Consider the following 21,065-nt stretch of genomic DNA (forward strand, 5'->3'; position numbering starts at 1 on the left):
AATAATCAAAGCTATCTATAGCCACAAGAAAAAATACTCTCACTATTGATTGGAGAAATGCAAATTTAAAAAATTCTGAGATACTACCTCATACCTATTAAATTGGCTAATAGGACAGAAAAGATAAACAACAAAGATTGGAGGGGATGTGGGAAAAATGAGACATTAATGCACCCTTGGTGTCGTGAACTGATTCAACCATTCTGTAGAGCAATTTGGAACTATGCCCAAAGGACTATAAAACTATGCATACCCTTTGACCTAGCAATACCACTACTAGGTCTGTATCCCAAGAGATTAAAAGAAAAAAACAATAAAAAGGAAAAGGACCCAGATGTACTAAGATATTTATAGCAGCTCTTTTCTGGCAGCAAAGAATTAGAAATTGAGGGGATCCCCCATCAATTGGAGAAAGTCTGAACAAGTTGTGGTATGTGATTATGATGGAATACTATTGTACTATAAGAAATGATGAGCAGGATGCTCTCAGAAAAACCTGAAAAGAAGACTTGCAGAGGCTGATGCAAAGTGAAATGTACTGTGTACAAAGTAACAGCAATACTGTAAGAAGATCAGCTGTGAATGACTTTGCAATACAACAATCCAAGATAACTCTGAAGCACTTACGATGAAAAATGCTATCCATCTCCAGAGAAATAACTGATGGTGTCTGAATACAGACTGAAGTATATTTTTTTACTTTATTTTTCTTGAGGTTTTTTTTTTGGTCTGTTTTCTTTCACAGCATGACTATTATGGATATGTTTTACATGACTACACATGTATAACCTATATTGAATTGTTTGCCTTCTCAATGGGGGGGAAATGTGAGGAGAGAAGAAGGGAGAGAATTTGGAACTCAAAATTTTAAAAACAAAGGTTAAAAATTGTTTTTACATGTACCTCGGCAAAAATAAAATACTAAAGAAAATTTTAGAATAGTATTTTTTAAAAAAAGAAGTTTCTGCTAATTCCACCAGTGTAGATTCCAACAGCTGGATGGAGTTCCATAAAAAGAACAGCAGCTCCACAGTGGGAGCTTCTGGCCTGAAGAAGAAAACTCAGCTCCTCACCTGGGCTATGGAATTTCTAACAGCTTTCCCTATACTTTCATCCAGCTGTAGCCTTTCCACCATTTCAACTAGAAGAGAGAGACAAGACATTATCTCTTGCCTCTGTTCTGAAACCCTTGTTTTAGTATATTTGAGCATTACAATTGATTGAGAGAACAAAGGAGAAAAATGAGAGAGAAAATCTGGAAATTTAGCTCACAATGATTAGTATTACAAATCTCATATTTAGTATATAGAGATGGGAGCCTGTTTTTATGGCTTTGGCATGGGTTTTGTAAGACATTTTTATCTGTATGTTCTTAGAGCCAACGGTAACAAATGGGAAAAAAGGAAAAAAGAATTCAATATGACAATTCATGATGCTGCTGAGGTTGTCTCCAAATTTTAAAGCTTGCTCTATTGGTGCAGTAAATAGGTCAACATTTGCTCCGGGCTTTTGTTTAGTACTTCATATACTAGGATATCTAATGTCTATTAAATTGAATAACAGGGAAATACACAGTACTAGAAAACATTTCCATTACACCTTCTTAAAGGGAACTGGGGTTTAAGACTTGGGGACTGGAGAAAGCCAAGCTTCTTTGGTACCCAAAGATCTCTATGATCAAGGTATGAATTCATACACTACCTCTATGTCCGCCTGAGTCTTCTCAAGGCTAAACATGCCCAGTTCCTTCAAACAATCTTCATATAACATAGACTCAAAAGATTTCATTATGCTGGTTGACTTTGTCTGGATACTGTCCAGCCTATCAATGTCTTTAAACTGTGGTGCTCATAAGTGAACTTGATAATTCGGATGAGAACAGATTACTGCAGGCTTATGACTTCTTTATTCTTAGAGGTTATGCCCAAGAACACTTTAGTTTTTTTGGCTGCCACACTCCTGACTCACAGTCCACTAAAACCCTCAGATCTTTTTCAGAATAACAGCTGTCTAACCAAGTCTTCCCCATCTTGTACTTATAAAAGTATTTATATTACATGCTTTTTGCCATCAGCAGACTAGATGAGCCTACAATTTATATCTTCGTCAAAGTCATTCATAAACCTGTAGAACAGGGCCAAGCACAGTTTCAATCGTCTTCAGACATTGGCAAATGCTCTATAATCCTATTAGGCTGATTGAGGAGCTTCTTCAATTTGATACAGGACTAGTAATGGTTCATACCCTGTTTTCAGGTAGTTAAGAAAGCGTTCCAGTTTGATTAGGGTTTCCTTATCTCTGTCTACACACCCTAATTCTGAAGGGGAACTTCTTGCTAGATCCACTCTGTTCATCTTGCCTCTCTCTTGGCGGCTGAGGACTCTCAGCATGGTCAAATATAAATTGAAGACCACGGGTGAAGTATCTGAGATACAATGAGCTTTCTGATTTTTTAAGCCTAGACTGGTATTCAGCATACTCCAAACATTAATCTATCAAAGTTAGGTAAAGCCAGACTCAGAGGTAAAGTTGAATTTTAACTAGGGTCCACAAACTTTTTTCCCCCATTATTTTTAATAGCTATTTTAACAATATGTGTTTCCTTTATAACACTATGTATTTTATTTTATATATTTATTCTGAGGAATCCATAGGCTTCACCAGACTAAGATTCTGGGGACTCTCCTTCCCCAGAATGCTTATTTCTACTGGGGTGGAACCAATGACCATATTTTACAAAATTGTAACTTCGAAGAGTGCAAATTCCAATAAGAATTTGAATACGTATGTCCCAGGAAGGAGAGAAATAGTTAGAGGAGACAGCCAGTGAAAACGCCCAGTCCCTTGTAGTGAGGAACAATAGTGGCTGGAATAGTAAGTGGGAGGTAGGGTGGAAAGCAAGATTTAAAGTGACTGGTAAAGTAGAACGCCTAGTTATGAAGGGCTTTGAACGCCAATTAGAAGACAAAAGAAAGGAAAGTCCACGACACACAAAAAGGTCAAAAACTCCTAAGTTAAAGGAACTGGGATAAAATCCTGCTCTGCAGTTTACTCTTCCTGTGGCCTCAGGCAAGTCATTTGTTATGTTTGCACCTTAGTTTCCTCCTCTGTAAATCGAGAACTAGATGACCTTCCAACTTCTTCTATGATCCTTTTCCATGCCTTAGCTTTCATCTTGGGAACCTTCTCAGGCAGTTTGAAGGTCCTCTCTTTTGTGTGTATGAAGCTGAACTCTAAGGGTATCTGAGTTTCTGGGAGCAGGAGACAAAAAATCCGGTGGAGTTCCCATTGCCTTCATTCCCATTCGAAAGCACCTTCAAAGTGACCAGTTTTTCCAGTCCTCCCTTCCTCTTGGAAAACGCTGAATCCAGTTCTCAGCTGACCAGAAGCTTTTCCCATGGGTGTTAAGACCCAGATTGGGGAAGGCGGTGAAAGGCAGACTGGAAGTGGTTGTCAGTCAATAAATATTTGTTACGCGCCTACGTGCCAGGCACTGTGGTCAACATGAAACGGGGTAAAAGGCGGTCCCTGCTCTCAAGGAGCGCACAGTCTAATGCCAGGAGGGGGGAGAACAACATGCAAACCAATTATGTACAAACGAGGAATAGGCTGGATAAACTGCACCTAATCGCAGAAGGCAGGCATTATATTGCGTCACCTGACGGGCTTCGTTCCTCCGTCTGGTCCAGACTCCGCGCCCCCGGCGGGCGCCCCGATCCCCGGGCTCGGGAGGGTTCACCTGCAAGGAGCAGCAGCAGCACAAAGGACGCAGAGCTCACCCTCCGCCCGGCTCCGAGCCCGGAGAAAGTAGTCCCGACCACGCCAGCGCCAAGGTTGTTCCGAGGGTCGCTTCACAGCCTCTTCCCAAGAGCGCCGAACCCGAGAGGGAGCAAGAAAAAGAATCCCATCGGAATGCGACAATGGCTTGCCTTTTTTCCCCCTCCCCACCCCCACCTCTCTGGCAGCAGAATTAGAAAAACAACAGCAACAACAAAACAACAAAAAAATTCTTCTCTTTCTTTTTCCACAAGGTGGGCTTTCTGCCTGGGTAGAGACCCAAAGAAATCTCTAGTGGTCCCAAACCTCGCCAGCTGATCCCTCCCGCCCCCTCGTTTGCATAGCTGAATAGAAATCGATGTCAGCCGAGGGGAGGCTCCCTGGGAGCTTGGGGAGAGGGGGAGGAGAGAAGAAGGGGAGGGGCAGAAGAGAAGGGGGCTGACTGGGAGCGCTGGGAGAAAAGGAGGAGGGCAGGGGGAGGGGGAGAGGAGAGGAGGGGAGGAGGAGGCTGACTGGGAGCATTGAGAAAGAAGGAGGAGAGAAGGGGAGGGGGCAGGAGGAGGCTGACTGAGAGAGTTGGAGGAGAGGGAGGAGGGGGGGCGGGGGGGAGAAAGAGAAAGGCTGGGGGGGCGGAGGGGGAGGGACGGGAGCGCGAGGGAGCGCAGCAGAGAGCGCGGCCGGACCGGGCGCGGGGCTCGCTCTGCCTGTGTATCCTTGCGCCGCCGCCGCCGCCGCGCTGGGAGGAGGCGGAGGCTGGATGAGGAGCTGCGTGGAGCCCGCGGAGGAGCCGCTGCCGCCGCTGCAGGGGGAGCGGGCTGGAGAATGGAACGAGACGCTGGTCGCCGCCGCCGCCGCCGGGGCACCCCCGAGGGAAAAGTAGCGCTGTAGAGTGGACGGCGAAGGCGGCGCCCGGGGAGCCGAGTGGAAGAGAGAGAGGGAGAGGGAGAGGGAGAGGGGGAGGGAGGGAGGGCCGGCGACCGATTCTTTCTTCTCTTTCTGCCAAGCTCGGGCAGCATGACTGTGCGGGGCGGCCACGGCGGCCCCGGCTCCTCTCCGCCGCCTCCCCCTCCTCGGGCCGCCTTGAGCCGGTGAGGAGAGAGAGAAAGCGAGGAGGAAGAGGAGGGGAAGATGGGGGCCGTCCTGAGGAGCCTCTTGGCTTGCAGCTTCTGCGTCCTCCTGAGAGGTGAGCAGGCGGCGAAGGATGAGGAAAGATGGGGGGGGCACCGCGACGCCCGAGTTAATGAGATTTATCGTTTTTTGTTTGTGTGTCTCCTGTGTGTTGGGGGCTGGAGGAGGGGGAGGGGCAGAGGAGGCGAGAAAGGGGGAGAGGAGGCGAGAGGCCGGGCCTGGCTGCAGGAGAAGGAGGAGAGAGGGGGAGAAAGGGGCCCAGGAGAAGGGGCTGCTGCATTTGCTGCAGGAGTGACACAATGCAGGCTAACCCTTTGGGGGCATTCTCCACCTGGACTCCATAGGTCGGGGTCCATCTTTTGGGGGAATCCCTGAATTCCTTGTCACCCTCTCCCAGCCTCGATCTTTTATCGCAGTGTGTCCCTCTGTGTTTGTGAGCATGTGTGCCTGGGTGTTGAGGCAGGGAGGTTGAAGGGGACTAATCTCTATTCTGAAGGAGAGATTTCTTTGTGCTGGTTTTTACTTTTGGAAAGTTTGAATACAAGGTGCAAGGGCTTCTTCCCCCTCTCCCCACCTCACTCCTGTTTATTAGGTGACGTTCTAGAGTTCTCATAACTATTTTTTGCAACCTTTGTTACAATTGATGATTAACTCCTGTTTGGGATATAGCAGCCCTGGATGAGGACACACTTGGAAAGAAAGTAGTCTTGGTTTTCAGGCCCAGGAAGTTTTCTAATCTTTAGTTAGGAATCCATTGGATAGGTTTCCTATTTAGCCCTTGACTAGTTCAGAGCATGTCATGTTTTTGAAACGGGAACTCGAAGCTAACATTTCATAGGCTTATTTGTTGAGCACCCACTGTTGGATGTCAGGAACTGCTTAGGTTCTTTGCCCTTAAAATAACTAATATTCCATGATTCTTTGGTATTTTTAACAGTTCTATGAAGCTGACACATGCTTTGTGGTTTTTATCAGTCCCTAGACGTCTTTTGCAAGATATTAGCTATCCTTTTTTTAAAATTAGCAATGAAATAGTGATGATATTTCTGATGTCAGTTAGTTGATGAATTTAAGCGCTGATAATTTGGTTTATATCTTCAGTTTTTATTACTATTGTTGTTTGCCCACGACCCAGTTTTTTCAGGCTTGAGGCCCTAGGTCCAATGAAAATTTGCAGTAGTATGACAACATAAAATTTAAATACAAGTAAAATAAGTTTAAACTTATTGAATTTTCATGGGACATAATGATAGATAATGTGTTATGAATTTAACTGGGAATTTCTACTTGTAAAATTTATTTTGGGGGAATAGTGAAAATATTAACCTGGATAAACATCCTTTGTTTATCTTTGTACAGTGCTATTATTTAACTTAATAATTATGACTCAGACACATTTGCTTCTTCAAATATAAGTTGTAGGAGGGCAGAGACCAATTTACTGGATGAGCATAGAACTTGGTGATGTATTGAGTATGAAGTGTTTACTTAGATTGATATTACCTTTTTTTGTTTATTGAAACAGAAGAATTTTGTTGCGCTGGGGAAAAGTAATTATCTTCTTTGACTTAAGTCTCTGTTCTGTTTTAACAGAGGTTTATAGTTAATTCGAAGTCCCATTTGTGATTTCATTGGGTTTAGGGAACTTCTGGTTTGGAAACTCTGTCCACTTATGCTGATCGGAGCCTCTGTAATTTAAAATTAGTGCCCTAGTGCAGTGACTTGCCCATTTTCACCAGCTGTTATGTGTCAGTACTTTTAGGAAGGCCTTCCTAACTTCATGGCCCTCTGTCCACCAGGCGCCATTATATCTTTTATGTGTTCGCTTTAGGCTTAGCTTCATCAGTGTAGCATAATATTGATTTTGTTTTTTTAATACCAAAATTGTATTTTGATACATCTGTATCTCTATATCTATATTTACTTATTTATCTATCCATTCTTATTTTAGTGTTTATGCTGTCTTGCTCCAAGACTAATATCTTGATCCTTTCTGTCATAGTCATTTATTCACAGACTTTAACCTTGGACTCCAAATTTAAAAAAATACATGTGTATATATATGATCAGTCTTTGTTTACCTGTTTGCATCTAAGGAACTATCATCCTGGTGACCCTGATTTCCAGTCAGGTTTTATTTCTAGCCCTATTTGGGGAGAGGGAACTAGTTAGAAAGTGGAGTGGATCTTTGCTGCTCCATGGCCATGTTATGTGACAGGGAATCTTTTGATATGACAGCATTTTTTAGTTATTTGTATTAAGGCTTTCTTTCTTGGGTGGGAAGAATTAGAAATGGAAGACATTATTTTTTCTTACATCTTCATTTTCCAAGTGAGGAAGCAGTCTGAGAGGTTAAGTGACCCTTAAAGACCAATAGCTAGTAACTGGGGTCTTAAATACTACATTATGCAACCTCCCAGAATATAGACTGTATAGTTGGAAAATTTCTTTTAGTTCTATATTGCTGTATGTTTGTCCTATTTCATGAAGATTAAACATAACCTGTATTCAGAAACATTTCTGATCAGAGTATTGAATGCTGTCTAATTTGGTTAATGTGTAGATGGCAGCTAACCAATACAAATTCTTTACTCATCCTGAATGACAGTATATGCTTAAACAAAAATGATTTATAGGTTGAAGGACAGTGATAAGATATGACCAAGTTGTTCATTTTAACAGAAGAAACTGTTAGTTTGGTTCATGAATTACAGAAGTGACTCTCTGGAACAGATTTGTTCCCTAAAATTAAGTATTAATTTGAATTGAGAATAAAATTACTGGCCAAGTTTTTCTTTCGAATTAGTGTCCAGATGAGAGGTTGTAAAACGTTAGGTTTTAGTGCTTTGTTTTGTTTTGAAGCGGGGAGGGAAAGAAAAATTTTTTATTCGTGCCTGTTACTTTTAAATCAGTGTTGAATGTAGTAGTTTTCTCTTCTTCCAGTTCTCTCTCCTTCCCCCCCTTCCCCCATTGAGTCTCCTCCTAACCAAGAAAAACAGTTAAGCAAAAACTAGGGAGTGGGTGGGGTGGGTATTGTTTCATTTGTTCTTTTGGGCCAAGCTTGCTTATTAAAATTATTCTAGTGTCTCGATAGCTTGAATATAACTGCAGACTTCTGTTGGCCAAGTTTTCAGAGTTGGGTTTTTTAATAGTTTAGACTAAAGAACTATGCTTACTGCTTAATTTTTTTTTCAATTAAGCATTTATTTTCTGTTTTCCATCCCCCTCCCATTAAAAAACAACAACAAAATAAAAACCCCATTGTTGAGACAAATAGGTATACTCAAGCAAGATTAATTCCTACTAATTTTCATTAGCGTTTTAAAAAAATTTTCTTCTAGGGGCCTGACTGTGGGGTCCATGGGTAAATGCAGTAAGAACATCAGTTATTTTCATTACATTAAGTTTACTTTGCTTTTACTATTGTATCAGTGTTGAACGTTAGCTTTAAAAAAAAGATTTTGGAATAAACCTGAAGGCAAGACCGAGAGAGTGAAGTGAGACTTTTAATTTGGAAACTAACTTAAAACTGGTCAGAAAATAAGTAAATGTGTGCATGAACACAGATTATATAAGTAGATATTTGAGTTTGAACAGTGATTTTATTTTATTAAATTTTTTTCAGGGAGTTGTATTATTTACATACAACAAACTTGTATATGTAGAAAAGTGTTAAACTGATAGAATTATTCTTGCCTAGTGGTCACTCCTCTCTCTCTCTCTCTCTCTCTCTCTCTCTCTCTCTCACACACACACACACACACACACACACACACACACACACACACACACACACAGAGTTATGCTTGTGTTTCTGTCTGTGATTTCATTAGTATAGGGAACTTCCAATGAGGAAACTTTCTTTACTTTAGGTCTGTAATTATTCAGTAATTTATAGTCTTAGTGAGTTGGCTGGGACATTGAGAGATTAAGCTTGTATACATCAGAGGTGGGACTGGAGCCCTGACATCTTGGAACACTATCTGCTTGTCTTACCTTGGCTCTTATGTCTCCGTGTCTATATATGTGTATGTCACCATTTTTTATCCTATGATATTTAGTGTAGTCTAAATGATTTTGAAAAGCTGTCAAATCGGTGGAATGAATGAGAATAAGGTATTTTCGTCCTTAAAAAATCAATACACCTTTAGAATCAGCCACTTTATAGATTCTTTTTGAAGTACTTAAAAAGAGAAAGGCTTATTTTAATCTATCATTCTTTTTTTTACTCAGCTTATTTTTTTGGAGGGAGGACCCTCTGAAGTATCACCCTTCCCCCCCATACTCTTTCTTCCCCTGGTAGTTCAGTGTTTTCATACCAATAAAAGGCTTAAGGAATCAGGAATAAGAATGAGAAATAACAGCATCTTCATGTGTTATTTTTGGTGAAAAATAATGGTACTGGTTAATATGATTCTTCTGGCTCTAATGCAGTATACTCTTTTTTTTTATGAGCATATTACTTAAAAGGATCATGAGTGGTTATAGGATCATAGATCTATCAATCAATCAATGGCTGGAAGGGACGTGTCTTTTTATAGATGAGGAGATTGAGTCCCAGAGAGAGGAAATGATTTGCCCAAGGTCTCACAGCTAGTAAGTTAGTGAGGCTGGGATTTGAATTGTGATCACAAACTCAGTACTAGTTGAAATTAATTTTGGGAAGAGAATTGTATTGAGAGGAGAAGCTGACCGTCTAATGTTGAAGAAAGGTTATCCTGTAAATTATAAAAGAAATGTGAAGTCATATGTCATGTTAACAGGAAATATGCGGGTTGGTTTTTTTAATATTCTAGTAATGGTGCAGATGACTGATGATATGAATAAGTTATAAATTCATAAATATTGAACATTTTCTCAATATCACAAATTAAGTTTGAAAACTAGACTTATTTTTAGGCTCCATCACCTAATTGATATAGGTATTCTTTATTACTGAAGTACAGCTTGTAGTCTATTCATATATTCTCATCTTGTGCCATTTTATTAAATCCTCCACAGGGAATCCACCCAGTGTTCTAGGGAATTTATGCTAGGACCTTGACATTGGGTGGATACCAGGAGGTGCGCTCAGGCTTTCTCCTTGGTCTTCTTGGATGACCATCTTCTCTGGGCATGTATCTTTTTGGTGATACATTTTATATTGCTACTTCTGTACAGCAACACTTTGTTACCTACTCATATTCGTTTTTCCATTGCCCTTTGGGTAACCTGACACTTTAATTTTTATAAGAGTGTAGTATTCCATGACCAGCAAAATGTTGATGTTAAAAAGGTGAGCCTTTCTTTAATCTTAGGCTTAAAAGCACTGTACAGTTTTCCAAATGCTATTACAGCCTGTTCTTTTCTTCCTATTTAATTCTGGGTCGAATTCATTATCGATCTACAACTGATTGACTATCTGGACAATAGGCATTTTTCATTCATTTAATATTTTCTCTGCAGATAGGCAAAACTCCCAGGATGATAGGTATCATTTAGGAGGTGTTGCCATCTTCCCGTGTTTGAGGTATTGTAATTCAAAAACATTTTGTGACTGTTTGGAGACTCATACCTTCCAAAGAGAATAATTCTTTGATTTGGATTTTGTGATGGACATTCTTCAGAATCGTGGCAAACACTTTCAATAAATATGTCTCCCTGTTTTATTCTCAGTTGATATTAATAATAGAAGATTGAAGAACAAAGTTAATTTTGTTATTATTTAAGGAATCTTAAATCATAGTTTAATACATGCATTGGAAGAGAGTCTTTAATGTAGCATATTGCTTTACTGAGTCATACTTTTTTATAGTCAACAAATAATATATACACAGTGGAATCTTGGGTTCGTTGTACCTTTTAATCACTTAAGATTGTAAAGATGTGGGGGCAGCTAGGTGGTGCAGTGGGAGTCAGGAGACCTGAGTTCAAATGCGGCCTGAGACACATAACACTTACTAGCTATGTGACCCTGGGCAAGTCACTTAACCCCATTGCCTAGCCAAAAAAAGGGGAAAAAAAAAGATTGTAAAGATGTGGTTCACTGTAGAATATCATTTCTAAAACCCTACCTGTTCCATCCTTATACTGTTTGTCAGTCAGTTGATAAGCACTTATTAAGCACCTACTAAGTACCAGACACTGTGCTACTGGATAAAAGATGCTCTTGATGCTCATATCTATATCTATATCTATATCTATATCTATATCTATATCTATATCTATATCTATATCTATATCTATATCTATATCCATATCTATATCTATATTTATATCTATATCTATATCTATATATTGTTCTCATAAAGATTTTGTTTTTGTGTCTCTGCAACCTACCTAGTTTAATGCCTGGCACGTAGAATGAGCTTCATAAATGCTCAGTTGATTGATAGGAAAATAGGCATATAGGGCAGTAGTTTTATTTTTTATCAATTGACCTTTTTTTGGGTAATAATCTGATTTTTTTTTCTCAGCATCTTTATCTTCCCCCTTTTCCAGATTTTATTTTATTTTACTTTATTTTTTTACTTTATTTTTTTTTTGGCAAGGCAATTGGGGTTAAGTGACTTGCCTAGAGTCACACAGCTAGTAAGTGTCAAGTATCTGGTCTGAGATCATATTTGAACTCAGGTCCTCCTGACTCCAGGGCCAGTGCTTTATTCACTGCGCCACCTAGCTGTCCCCAGATTTTATTTTTTTATTTATCTTAATTTAACTCCTACATAGCATACATAGCAGAGCACCAAAAGAGGATTCTATATTAAACTGTCAACCTCCTTTTCATATCACTGGTTTTTTTTTAAAAAAGTATACAATAAATTCTACATATCCTTTCCAGCTTCTCTCCATGTTTCTGAACTTCTGTTCTTGTGTGTGCGTTTTAAAAGTTGGTTGGGTTTTTTTGCATTACTGTTGCTCTTTTCCCCATCTCCTTCCCCTCTCCCATTAAAAACAAAACAAAACCAAATCAAAAAAGCAAGAGGAAGAAAGAAAAAATATCTTTTTAACAAGCATAGGCAAAAAATGAATCTACATAATGGCTGTGTATCTTTCTGTACCTTATGTCTTTCAGGAGGTGAGTAAAATACTTCCTCATAGGTTTTCTGGAGGCATAGTTGTTGGTCATTGTGTTGACCACAGTTTTTTATAGTTTTTAAGTCTTCAAAGATTTTTTCGTTTTTCAGCATCATTGACCTTGTGTAAGCTGTTTTCTTGATTCTTTTCAGTTTTTTTTTTATCAGTTTGAGATTCTTTGGGATTTTTTATGATGTGATGAGAAAACATATTTATATGCAATTTGTTTAGCCATATCCCATTTGGCTAAGAAGCAGTCTAAGGCACAATCTTAGATTCTAGTTTTTTCCTTTCCTTTATTCTTTCTCCTATTTTTATTTTAATTTTTTCAGAGAACAAAGATCTATTTTCTTTTGCTCCCATGTTTTCCCTTCAGTGTTTCGGGGTGGGGGGGCATGGGGAAATGGACCTCATTTAATAAATATGGATAAGCAAAAATTATATCTTTGGCCATGTCTGAAAAATGTGTCTCAGTCTGTACCCTGACCATCACCTCTCTGTCAGGAGGGAGGGTGAGTGGCATGTTTCATCACTGGTTCTCCAGTGTTGTAGTTGGTTATTGCAATCGTCAGAGTTCTCAATCTTTCATAATAATATTAGTAATATATAACATTTATATGGCACTTTATGTTTATCTCATTTTATCATTACAATAACGTTATTGGTAGGTATTATTATTACTTCCCTTTTACTGATGAGAAACTGAGGCTGAAAGCCCAGAATCACACAGCTTCTAAATGTAAGAGAGGATTAAACTTGGGTTTATTCTTGACTCTTCAAGTCATGTGCTTTTTTAAGCTCTACACCATCTAGCTACCTCATAGTTTGTCTTTACAGTGCTATTATTATATAAAATATTCTCCTGGTTCTTCCCACAACTCTGCATCGGTTCGTATAAACCTTTCCAGGTTTGTCTGAAACAGCCCCTTACATAGTTTCTTATGGCAAAATAGTATTCCATTGCATTATATACCATGATTTCTTGAGCCATTCCCCAATTTTGGTACCCTCTTATTTTCTAATTCTTTGCCATGACACACACACAAAAAGACTTGCTGTATTTTTGTATACAAGGATCTTTTTCCCCTTTTCTACTCTTTGTACCCCTCTCCCCCTAATCCCTGCTCAGGAAATTTGATTTGCTTTTGATTATTTCCTCCCCATTATTATCATCCTTAATGTCCCCCCAACCCATCCCCAGCACCAGTTGTTTTCCTGTTGAGTTTAATAAATTTCTGTGTAATAAATTCTGTGGGTACATTCCTTCTTTGTCCATTTCAGTTAAGAATGGGGTTCATCTGATGCTCAGTCTCTGTATCGCTTTCTCCTTGTTTGTATACTTTTCTTCTAACATACTCCAATTATGAGAAATAACATGTTCCACTCTTTTCTTTCTGTACTAAGTCTATTCCTTTTGCTATCCCTTCTTTTCCTCCTCAGAACAGAAACAATGCACCACTAGTTCACCTACTTTTCTTATTTAATTTCCTCAGTACCCTTTGAAGGCATTAAGAATTTGAAGAGGGGCATCTAGGTGGTACAGTAGATAGAGCTAGGGTCCTGGAGTCAGAAGGACCTGAGTTCAAATGTGGCCTCAGACACTTGACACAACTAGCTGTGTGACCCTGGGCAAGTCACTTAACCCCATTGCCTAGCCCCTCTTCTACCCCCAAAAAAAAGAATTTGAAAGGACACTTGTTTCTTCTCTCCCGTTAAAATGTTAGCACTATATCATTATAGAGCCCCTTCCAATTGCCGAAATGATTTTACCTTTCAGAGTCTTTTTTTGTTCTTGTGGTTGCATTTGAAAGTTACTACTCAGCTCTAGTCTTTTTATCAGAAATGCTTGAAATTCTTCCATTCCATTAAAGGTCCACTTTTTCCCTGTAAGAGCATACTAAGCTTTGCCAGGTAAGTTCTTAGTTGTGTTCCATGATCTTCTATCATTTTTAATAGAACAACTTGTGGGATCCTGACTATGCTTCTTTGGTGTTTGAACTGCTTCTTTCTAAATGCTTGAAGAATTTTTTTCTTTGAACTAAAAGGTCTGGATTTTGATTGTGACATTCCGGTGAATTTTTCTTTTAAGGTTTCTTTCAGGAGGTGATCATTGCATTCTTTCTAGCTTCACTTTTATCTCTTTCTAATGCATCTGAGCAGTTTTCATTTGTGATTTCTTGAAATATGGTGTCCAGTTTTTTAGAAACCTTGGTTTTTTCAGGAGTCTGGTGATTCTTAAATTATTTCTTCTTTACCAGTTCTCCAGGTCAGTTTTTCTTGGGGGGAGGGGTCGAGGCAGTTGGGGTTAAGTGACTTGCCTAGGGTCACACAGCTAGTAACTGTCAAGTGTCTCGGATTTGAGAGCAGATTTGAACTTGGGTCCTCCTGACTCCAGGTCCAGTGCTCTATCCACTGCACACCTAGCTGCCCACGGGTCAGTTTTTTAAATGTCTTATATTTCATTCTATTTTTTCCCCCTTTATTTTATTCTAATATTTCTTTATGTCTCATAGAATAATTGTATTTTTTTCTTATTCTATTTTTCACAGTCAGTTACTTGGGTAAATACACCACTTTTTCTTCGAAGCTATATGTTCTTTTTTCTAGTTCTTTCCTGGAGCTTTCATTAAATTTTAAAATTTCTTCTTGTAGATGTTCAAATAGTCTTTGTGAAAAATCCCTGTTTTCCTTTGAGTCCGTGCTTATAGTTATTACGGAGTTGCTCTCTCCTTTTTTTGGGAGCTCTCTAGATTTGCAGTATTATTAGAAATTGGTTAGTGTCGTCAACCCCTGGGTAACACTGGGCACCTACCTTGTTCTGACTGTCAGTTTCTAACTGCTCCTGTTCCTGAGCAGAGACAATCACAAGGACGTTTCTTTGACTTTGTTTTTGTAACCCCTCAACACCTTCAACACTCCCTTCCTGAAGCTTGGGCTGTCCCATGTATCTAGACTATATGTCCTCTTGCTGATTCCCATGACTAAACCCTTTAGGAATCCCCTTCAACCATTCTTCCCCCTGCATCCCTCCTGAATAAGGCAGTGTATTGTCCTGAATTGCCATTCCTTGACCCTGAATAAATGCCTCACTTTATTTACTGATTACCTAGTCTAGTCTGAGTTTTTTCCAGGTTGATGGTGTCTTTACTTATTCCTTCCCTTTATTTACTAAATTGGCTTTTTTTTTTTTGGCCAGGACCAGGCCCCCACACTCTTGTTGAACTTTTTTTTTTTGTTTTTGTTTTTGTTTGGTTGGGCAATAGGTGTTAAGTGACTTGCCCAGGGTTACACAGCTAGTAAGTGTTATGTATCTGAGGCCAGATTTAACTCTGAATCCAGGGTCTGTACTCTATCCACTGCGTCACCTAGCTGCTCCCAACTCTTGTTTGAAATCTGAGTAGGGTGGTTGGTTGACCTTCCTTGGTCTTGCTTTTGGTCCCTTAGATTCTTGTACTGACCTCCCCCTCTTGGAGGTCTGTGAGGTCCAGATTGATGTTATCTTCAGGGCCTTCTGTGGCATCTAAGAATGGCGTGTTAGAGACTTCAGAGCCCTTGGGCCTGTGATGTTCCCATTTGAGTATTGAAGCACTGAGCTGCTCATTGCTCACTGATGCTGCTCACTGGGGCTTCCACCCACCCTACTGCTTTCTCATCCCCTTGGTCTTTCTCCAGGGAGCCTTCTGCTCATGCTGCTTCCAAATACAGTTTTTTAGGCTACAAGTGTCTCTGGTCCTCATATGAGAAGGCTATCCTGTGACAACTTTGCTGATGGCCCTTTTTCATCTTGCCCTCCTGTTTCTGGCTGACCTGTGCAGTTCAGGGGTCTTAGAATTCACTTTAGTTTCTCACTGCATTTCTTGATCACCATTCATTTTGAGAACTTCACAATTTTGCTTAAGTAGATATGTGGGATCTGGGCAGTCTGACTCCTCTTCCAAAGTGCCCTCAAAATTGTGTTGTCTACTTTTATACTTTCTTCCTGTGTACCAGGTCAGCTGCCATAAGCTTTCTTATGTTGCATATCAAGGCTGTGGTGCTGGAGTTCATCGATGGAGAAAATATTTTATGGTAGAGATCCTAATGGGTCTTTTTCATTTTTTTCCTATTATAGTTTCATCTTTAAAATGGGGTGTTTTGACTTCATTGAGTCTCTGCCTAATAAGCTTTTTGTCAACTTTTTTTCCCTTTTCTGCTTGTTTTTATGAGGTGATATTCCTCATAATCTTTTGGAACACTTTACAAATGAGTTTATATTTTAAACTGTTGTTTCCTTTAACTGCAGTATCTCTCTACTTGGCAAAAAGATAAAGTATTTGTTACTTGTGATGGTTTTTAAGGCTCTTTTAGTCTCTTGATGGTTGATTTACCTTCATTAAATTTGCTTAGGAAATGATGATACTGTGTTGATCTGTCTTGTGCCTTTCTAATTTTTTCACTTTTAATAACTTATTTAAGTAGTTAAATGGCATACCATTTTTATTTTTCTAATTTGATATTTTGATAGTCTTTTGAAATATATTTTTAGTTTTCAACATTCGCTTCCATAAGCTGTTGAGTTTTAAATTTTCTTCCCCTCCCCAAGACGCTCCCCAAGGCATGCAATCTGATATAGGCTCTACATATATATTCATATTTTTTTCCCTTTTTTTTTTTTAAAAGGCAATTGGGGTTAAGTGATTTGCCCAGGGTCACACAGCTAGTAAGTGTCAAGTGTTTGGTCTGAGGCCAGATTTGAACTCAGGTCCTCCTGACTCCAAGATTGGAGCTCTATCCACTGTGCCACCTCGCTGCCTCATATATATTCATATTAAGAATATTTTCACATTAGTCATGTTGTAAAGAAGAATTTTAGAATTAATAGGAAGAACTATGAGAAAGAAGAAACAAAACAAGAGGGGGAAAAAAAGCAACTAGTATGCTTTGATCTGCATTCAGACTGCATAGTTCTCTGGATGTGGACAGCATTTTCCTTCATGAGCCTTTTGGAGTTGTCTTAGATCCTTGTATGGCTGAGAAGAGCCAAGTCTATGAAAGTTAGTCATCTAATGTTACTGTGTACAGTGTTCTTCTGGTTCTGCTTGCTTCACTCAGCGTCAGTTTATCTAAGTCTTTCCTGGTTTTTCTGAAGTCCTCCTGCCCCTCCTTTCTTATAGCACAATAGTATTCCATTACATTCATATACCAGATCACGTACCACAAATCAGACATTTCCCAATTGATGGGCATCCGCTCAGTGGGTTTTCTTAACAAATTACGAGTTGGACTATACACAGAGTATTCAGAAATGACTCACATAAGTAGTCATTCATTTCCCATATCTTAAGGTAAAAATAAATTTTGTTTTTAATGGTGATAATTGGCACTTTTCATGTCCAGTGTCTCCTGACTTTCCAAAAGAAAATATTCATGATATAGGCATATGAGACTCCTCATAGATTGTGAACCTTTGGCCTCTTGTTTCTTGCTTCTGTCAATTCTGCCTCTACTATTTCTTATCATGTTTGTTCCATTCTCTATTTCTGTTCCTTCCATGATAGTATAAGGCCTCATTAGCACCTTCTTGAACTATTTTGAGTACCTCCTAACAGGTCTTTTTCAGTTCAGCTTAGCTTTCCTCCTGGCCATCTTTCACATCTTGTCATTCATAGATTTGGTTATGTCATACCTCTGGTTAAAAATCTTGAGTTGTTTCCTATTGCCTTCTGAGTAAACTTAAGGTTCCTTTGGATCATAGAATAATACATAGACCTAGCACTGGAAAGAACCTTAGATGCCATCTAGCTCCCTTATTTTATGGATGAGGAGGCTAAGGCCCAGGGAGGCTTCAGTTACTTGCTCCTTGCTCAGGGTAAGCATCTGACTGCAGAGTCTTTGCTTTCTCCACTGTACTGTGCTGCTTCTCTTCACATTTTTTGCTTGGCATTCTTCCACAGTTTAGTACTGTATTCTTTCCAACCTTATCTCATACTTTCCAGCCTTTCAGTACCCTTTTCTTTAGCAAACTTGACCACTCAGCATCTTCCCATACATACCCTGTGCTTTCCTTCCTTACGTGTGGAATCTCCTCCCCTGTGCTCCTCCTTAAATTTGGAATTCTTTTCCATCTTCAGATCCAACCTCCAACATGTCTGCTCTAATCCTCCTGCTTGGTAATGAGCTTTTTAACCTTCAAATTTCCTTCAGCACTTTCCTTCTTGCCTCTTATGCACTTTACATGTATTGTTTCATATCATAATTTTTGTGTGTGTGTGTGTATTTATGGACTATTCTGCAGGCTCCATGACTTCAGGGAGTATGTAGCAAAGTCTGTTTTTACTAATACTAGCATAGAGCTTTGTGTATAGGAGGGTCTACTTGTTTTGAACCTAATGTAGAATGAGAAGCTATCCAGGTAGTACTGTTATTCCTAGTCTTTACCAGTCAACAGCTTGATACTTAATTTAGAAGAATAGGTTGATTCATTTTTAATTGATTGTGAGCAATAAGACATGGGAAACAACATTAGCAGTTTGTTCAGCCATATTTGATAGTATTTTAGAATTGAATCATCAACAAATATTTTTTAACTACAGTTTAGTGCAGGGTGCCATGCTAGGTGCTGCAGATATAAAGAAGGATAAGACATGTTTTGGTTTTTAAGTGGCTTAGTTAGGGAGAGAGGGTATGTAAATTAAAAAGATAATATGAAGTGCCAAATGAATGGTCGATAGTATACGTGTTTTAAGGAGTTCAGAGGAGTAAGAGATAACTGAGGGCTGGGGCAATTTGGAAAGGCTTTCCAGGGAAGCTCTAATATGAGCTGGGCTTTGAAGGAACATTAAAAGAAGTGTGGGTCTTAAATTAACAAAGGCATTCTAGAAAGGGGTACTTATTTGGAGCCAAGGATTCTCAGCACTTATTTTTACTAGTATTTTACAGGGGGCAGCTAGGTAGTGCAGTGGATAGAGCACCGGGCCCTGGAGTCAGGAAAACCTGAGTTCAAATCCAGTCTCAGACTAGACACTTGACACTCACTAGCTGTGTGACCCTGGGCAAGTCACTTAATTGCAATTGCCTTGCCTCCCCACAAATAGTATTTTACAGTTTACAAAGCACTTTGCATAAGCAACCCTGTGAGGTTAATAGTGTAAGTATTATATTTATAGTAAAACTATTTATATAATATTTAATTTATACAAGGGAAATTCAGACTCAGGTAGTTTTGAGTGGCTTGCCCTCAGTTACACAGCTAGGATTTGACAGAGCCTAGACTTGAGTCCATTTCTTTTGGTACCAGGAGCAGTCATCTTCTCACTACACTGGGTTATCTCCTCTGGGGGAGCAATGGGAGAAAAGTCAATAAAGGCTTGATCATGGGGCCACCAGGCTCTTTGCATTATATACCTGTTATTCCTAGCTCTGGCCCTCAGTGGCTAAGCAGAACAAATCTAATTCCTTTTTCTACAGTTCTTGCAATGTTTGAAGATGTTACATGTCCTTTCTAATTCTTCCTATTTTAGGATGAACAACCTTAGTTCCTTTAACTGGCTGTCATATAATATGATCTTGAGGCATTTCATTGTTATACTTATCCTTCATCTTAAAATATAGCCCCCGAAACCAAATATAATCCTCTAGATGTGTTCTGAAGAGTATTGTACAAGTATTGTCATAACCCTCCTGGATGCTTAGTCTCTCTTAATGAAGTTCAAGTTTACATTACTTTTTTTGGCTTCCACATCGCACTGTAGCTAGGAATGTGGCCTTGTAGGTAGAGAACTGCTCTTGCATTTAGGAATCTAGATTCAAGTCCCACCTCTGAAACATACTAATTGTATAACTCTGGGCAAGCAATTTTCTAAGACTATAAGTTGCAGAGGAGTTGCTAAACTCCATTGCTTGAAAAAGTTTCTTCACCGTGGATGTTCTTATATTAGTACAACTACAAATTTAGTCTCTATGTCATAACTATATGAAAAAATAATCTAAGACTAATTTTGAAAACTTGGCCAGTAGAAGGGACTAATTTTTACTAAGGACTGCAAGAAGCTATACAGCCTGAAAAAGTTCTGTAGTGTCTTGTTTTGAACCTAACATGGAATGGGAATCTTTTCAAATACTAATATTATGTCATTTAAAAAATTTTTCTTTTTTTTATGAACTTAAATATCAACAACCACGAACAACACTCCCATTATCCAAAAAAACAGAAAAGAGGATTGTATGTGAAGCTGTGATCTTCTGTTATATATGATTTGGGTTTTAAAAACGTGTATTAAGTTTAACATGATAATAACAAAACTATCTTGCCCATTATGTCTTCTTCAGACTTCTTTCTGCTCTCATCTTAGCATTTAATGTTTTTTTTTATTATTTTCTTTCTTGTATCACTAACACTACGTACTAACTCCTCCCCCCAACTTTCCCTCCAGATTGAAGTTTTCCCTTGTAACAGATAAGTATAGTCTAGCAAAACAAATAAGCACATTGAAAATGTATGTCTCATTCTGCACCTTCTGGTCCATCACCTATCTTCCAAGAAGTGGGAACAATGTCAGTTAATCAGTAAGCATTTATTAAGGGCCTACAAAGTGCCCGGCACTACTCTAAGTGCTAGGATACAAAGAAAGGCAAAAGACAGTCCCTACCCTCGAGGAGCTCACAGTCTAATGAGGGAGACAGCAAGCAAACGACTATGTACAAACAAGCCATATACAAGATAAATTTGAAATAAAAAAAGTAAAGACATTAGAATTAAGCAGTATTGAGAAAGAAGTAGAATTTGTTTTAGCTGGTACTTAATGGAAGCCAGGAAGTGGAGGTGGAGGCTGAGGCAGAGGCAGAGATGAAGAAGGAAAGCATTCCAGGCATGAGAGACAGCCAGTGAAAATTCCTGGAGTCTGGAGTGTCTTGTTCAAGGAGCAACACGGAGGTCAGTTTCACTGCATAGAGGAATATATGAGGATGAAGGAGGGGAGAAGGTATGGCAAGGTTTATATGAAGAGTAGATTATGAAGGGGTTTGAATGCCAAAGGATTTTATATTTGATTCTGGAGGTGAGAGAGAGTCATTGTTGAGTAGGGAAGTGACATGGCCAGACCTGTACTTTAGGAAGATTCTTTTGC

General features: G+C 39.2%; 1 protein-coding gene across 2 annotated transcripts in view; it reads left to right on the forward strand.

The window, feature by feature from the left end:
• The first annotated feature begins 4,673 nt into the window (after positions 1-4,673).
• The window catches only part of LRP6 (LDL receptor related protein 6), a 126,433-nt gene continuing 110,041 nt past the window's right edge, over positions 4,674-21,065 (forward strand). For both annotated transcript variants that reach the window (XM_021001525.2, XM_021001526.2), the window contains exon 1: positions 4,674-4,960. In XM_021001525.2, coding sequence (XP_020857184.1) covers positions 4,906-4,960 — 55 coding nt within the window. In that variant the 5' untranslated portion in view covers positions 4,674-4,905. The remainder of the gene's footprint in view (positions 4,961-21,065) is intronic.

The sequence above is a fragment of the Phascolarctos cinereus genome, unplaced genomic scaffold (genome assembly GCF_003287225.1).
Source record: "Phascolarctos cinereus isolate Bilbo 61053 unplaced genomic scaffold, phaCin_HiC Scaffold_1;HRSCAF=81, whole genome shotgun sequence".
NCBI lineage: Eukaryota > Metazoa > Chordata > Mammalia > Diprotodontia > Phascolarctidae > Phascolarctos > Phascolarctos cinereus.